This window comes from Zingiber officinale, chromosome 10A, assembly GCF_018446385.1.
Source record: "Zingiber officinale cultivar Zhangliang chromosome 10A, Zo_v1.1, whole genome shotgun sequence".
In the NCBI taxonomy this organism is placed as follows: Eukaryota; Viridiplantae; Streptophyta; class Magnoliopsida; order Zingiberales; family Zingiberaceae; genus Zingiber; species Zingiber officinale.
This window is the reverse complement of record NC_056004.1, coordinates 88,017,742-88,022,132: the sequence shown is the minus strand read 5'-3', so window position 1 is coordinate 88,022,132 and position 4,391 is coordinate 88,017,742. Positions and strand designations below refer to the sequence as shown.

At 46.3% G+C, this 4,391-nt stretch overlaps 1 protein-coding gene across 1 annotated transcript; it reads right to left on the bottom strand.

The window, feature by feature from the left end:
• Nucleotides 1–2,069: 2,069 nt before the first annotated feature.
• Nucleotides 2,070–4,025, bottom strand: LOC122027750 (F-box protein At1g47056-like). Its single transcript, XM_042586758.1, has one exon. The coding sequence runs from the start codon at nt 3,764–3,766 to the stop codon at nt 2,192–2,194; it is 1,575 nt and encodes a 524-aa protein (XP_042442692.1). The 5' UTR covers nt 3,767–4,025; the 3' UTR covers nt 2,070–2,191.
• Nucleotides 4,026–4,391: the final 366 nt, after the last annotated feature.

Genomic DNA, 4,391 nt, shown 5'->3' with positions numbered 1-4,391 from the left:
ATCAATCTAGCAAATTAATTAAAATCGATTGTGTCGTGTTTTTTGAAGGTTGTAATTGATTGAATCCAATTCCTAATCAATTGGATTCACCAATCGATTAGGGTGATCGATTCCACTCAATTCTGACACGACTTAAGGTTGTGATCGATTGGCAAAGATTGACACGACTTAAGACTAATCGATCTGAATCAATTTTGTGTCACACGACAAGGCCATTAATCGATTAGCAAGATTGTCAATTGATTGGTGGCAACCCATCAATCAATTCAGATCAATTAATGCCTGAATTCAATTGCCAATCAATTATCTTATTCAAGCAATCGATTGGTAGCAATTGATCAATCAAGCCAATCGATTCCCTATAATTCTGTTCGCTATTTTAGGCTTAGTAAATGATTATTTGATCAAGGCAATCAATTACATCATCGTGATTTGACCTAAAATTAGGTCGAACGCGATGATTTTTCTCGAAGACAGTGGCGGCTCATCATTGTTCTTTGTGAAAACATGAAGACCATAAAAGATGAAGCCTTTCCTAAGTTTTCTTTTACCAGCATTTTGACAATTAAACTTGTAAAACTTTAATCTAACATGAATACAAAGATCAACGACTGTATTGACATGAAAATTATGAAACTAAACCTGTGTCCATTATCAATTGATGGATAATGTATTACTTAAGTCATATGAATTCTAGAAATTATATAAGAACTCGAAACAGGAAATACAAATACATGAGGATGGATCTTAAAGCATGACATAACAAAATAAATTCATAAACTATTGTCTCAATCCCTGAGACAATAGATGAAGTGGAAGAAAGAAGATGGCCTTCAAAGGGAATTAGGGTGACGATTTCGCAAATCCTCGTCAATGGAGAACAAAGATTTAGTCAAGATATCTTAATCCTTTATACAGGAATCCAATCCGTTATCAACCCATACACGATAATGAATTGGGTTAAAGGATTCTACACATTCAACTCACATCCAATAATCTGAAATCCAATAAACTTAATTAGATCATTTTAGATGGTTCGGTTCATATCCCTATATGTAAATTATAAATAAGTTCACCTAAAAAAAAAGACAATATCAAACAAATTGAGCTTGGAGTAAAGAGTCAAATTGAGCTTAGAATGACAAAACTTAACTCAAAGTGGAGAGCTTAATGAAGTTCTGAGTGAAGAACTGAACTGAGCTCGGAGTGAAGAGTTTGGACAGCTGAGCTCGAAGTCGAGAGCTTAATGGAGTTCTGAGTGAAGAATTGAAATGAGCTCGGAGTGAAGAGTTTGGACAGCTGAGCTCGAAGTCGAGAGCTTAATGGAGTTCTGAGTGAAAAATTGAACTGAGCTCGGAGTGCAGAGCTTGGAGATCTGAGCTCGAAGTGGAGAGCTTGGAGAACTAAGCTTAGCCTTAGCATAACTGATGACGTTCACTTGCAAAGCCCTAACGTGCCAAATTGACCATCAATCCAAAGTAGAGCAACGTAGATATGTCCTAGTGACCCGGGCTCTAATCATCTTCACGGGTCTCATATTTCTTTGCTTAGCTTTTAATACTTTATTATATATATATATATATATATATATATATATATATATATATATATATATATTCTTTAATTAAAAAAAAAGAAACTATATTGATAAATCTAATAATACATGGTCAAAATACTCCACTATTAACTAACCAATTAGTGGATATCGATGGATGCGGCAGGATATTCGGATAGTAGATTCTTCTCGAACATAAAATAAATCAGAAAAATAAAAAAATTGCAAACTTATACAATTTGATTTTTTTGAACCCTAACCAACTCCTCCACTACCTAAAGCTTTAAACAAAGCCCCCCGGGTTAGGTACGACGGCAAGTAGTTAATCAGACACTCGTAAGTTAATTTGAAATTTTTACGATACGATCCCTTCTAGAATTAATATTGGATAAATTGAATATCTAGATTAATAAAAAAAAAAAAAAAAAAAAAAAGGAGACTTGAAATCTTCTACAATTTCTCTGAATGACTCCTTCACGATTAACAACAGTATTCAGCGGCAGAGAAGTCAGCATTGAGCATGAGAAGTAAAGCTTTTCCACATTTTTTTTTTGTTGAAATTTTGATCTGGTCAGAGTTCACAGCAATTTTCCAAAATGGATATTAATGGAGAAGAAGAATAAGGAGGTGACCATGTCATGCTTGACTTGGTCCCAGTCCAGAATTGTTGCCGCCGTGCGACCATCTCCTGATGGCGAAAGCCACCATGTTCCTCCCCGCCGCTGACAACCCCAATCGCATCTTCGTCGCCGTGCACCTGCTTTTACTTCTACAACTCGTCGGGATTTCTCCGCCCGGCGCTGCGTCAACGGCGGCGGAGTCAGCGGCTACCTCGCCACCATTGTTGCTTTCTTCGCTTGCGCCTTCTTCGATGACCGCGACGCTCCCTTGCTCCTCCATTAGGCCCTCGTCGGGAGGCACCAAGTTTACGGACAGATGGCCGTTCCTGCTCGCAGCTAGCCGATTCGCGCATTCCGGCGTCACTCTGGCGCACCTTTTCACCTTCACCTTGACCAGCTTGGGGCATCCGCTGGCGAAGGCGTCTATGCCCTTGTCTGAAACAGGGCACGCTTTGATGCAGAGCTTCGTCAGCGACGAGCATTTGGCGGCGATACAGGCGATCTCGGCGTCGCCGATGGTGTCGCCGCCGCAGAGAGCGAGTCGCTCCAAGGCGTTGCAGTGAGTCGCCACGAGCTCCAGACTCCGGATTGAGGGGTTGACCCCCACGAGGACGAGCTCTTGGAGACCGGTGCACCGTCTGGCCACGGCGGAGAGGCCCTCGTCGCCGATCCGGTCCGCCTTCCAGCCGTCGATGTGGAGCTTGCGGAGGCTGGGGCAGTGCTCGGCCACGGCGGCGAGGCCCGCGTCGGTGCACTCCAGCGTCTTCACCAGGTGGAGGAATTCGAGCTCGACGCGCGCGGACAGAGCGATGAGTCCGGTGTCGCTCACCTGCAACCGCTCGAGGTGAAGCTCCACGATGCCGGAGACCTTGCCGGCCATGGCTTCCAGGAGGGGGTCCCAGTCGCCGGAGCAGCGGATGAGCTTGAGTGTCTTGAGATTGGGAGAGCCTGCAATGAGCGGCGCGAAGCACTGGCCATTGTAGAGATCCTTGAGACAGACGGAGCGAAGTGCGGGCGCCGCGTCGACGAGACCTGCGGTGGCGGCGAGGTCGTGCAGGCCGCGGAGGCGCTTAATGGAGAGATCCTCGAGGAGGGGACAACCTCGAAGAACAACGTCGATACCCTTGGCGCCGAAGCAGCAGGAGCCGACGGAGAGCTTGCGGAGGCCCGGGCAGGAACGGGCGACGGCCGCCATGCCGACATCCGTGAGGGCGCGACAAGAACGGAGCTTGAGACTCACCAGGTTGGGACAGCGGGCCGCGATTAGCGCGAGGGCCTCATCGCCGATGCTGTCGGAACGGCGGCCGCACCGGAGGGCGAGCTTCGAGACGGCGTCGAAGCGGGCAAAGAGAGACGGCGCCGCCTCGAGCAGCGAAGCGCGGGCATCAAGTGAGAGTCGATTCCGGCAGCATCCCTCGACGGCGAGCCAACGGCGGGATACGAGGGAGCAGCTCCGGCGGTCGGCGGGCCCGAGGGACTGGAAAACGAGGGCGAGGCACTCGTCGGGCAGGTCGGAGGTGAAGTCTCTGGGGTCGGAGAAGGTGACTGGGCGGGAGGAGGAGGAGGAGGGGGCGGAGGCGGATTGGCCCATGTACGTCGTCGTCGTCGTCGTCGCCGCTTCCGCCGTCTGTACGCTTCAGTGGGATTGATTGTATCGATCGGTGCCTGCGGACTGCAAACCGCTGCGAATAACCAATTAGATTCGATTGGAATTTATATGGGAAGAAGTCGGCGAAAGGGCGGAATAGGAATTGGACGCGTCAAAGGGAGCGAGCGAGCGCGTGGAATCCATCACCATGGGCGATGAGGAGGAGCGTGAGCTCACGCGCTAATCGCTCCTGCTATTGTGCCTCTGTGGATTGATTGTGCTTGCTTGGATTGTGGACGATGATGCACAACTACAAATCAAATCAAATGCCAAAAAATCATTTTTTTTAAAAAAAAATTATCTTATTGATATTTTATCAATGGATAGATACATCTGGATGAAGTTTACTATTTATCAATAGACTAATCTAGTTTAAAATTTAGCAAAGGACAAATCTTCCTTATTGATGCACTAAGATGATTTTTTGTTTTTTGAATTTTCAAAATAAGGACGCCTCCTTTCCAAGGGCATCTGGGTTGGTGATTCTTATTGTTGAGTGGAAGTAGATATTCGATGTAATTTTCTTCTCTTCGAATCACAATTACCTAACTATCCTTTCCAACTGTTT

Excerpts from the sequence above, each read along its gene's own strand:
- LOC122027750 (XM_042586758.1), bottom strand. The coding sequence starts at position 3,766 with ATGGGCCAATCCGCCTCCGCCCCCTCCTCCTCCTCCTCCCGCCCAGTC.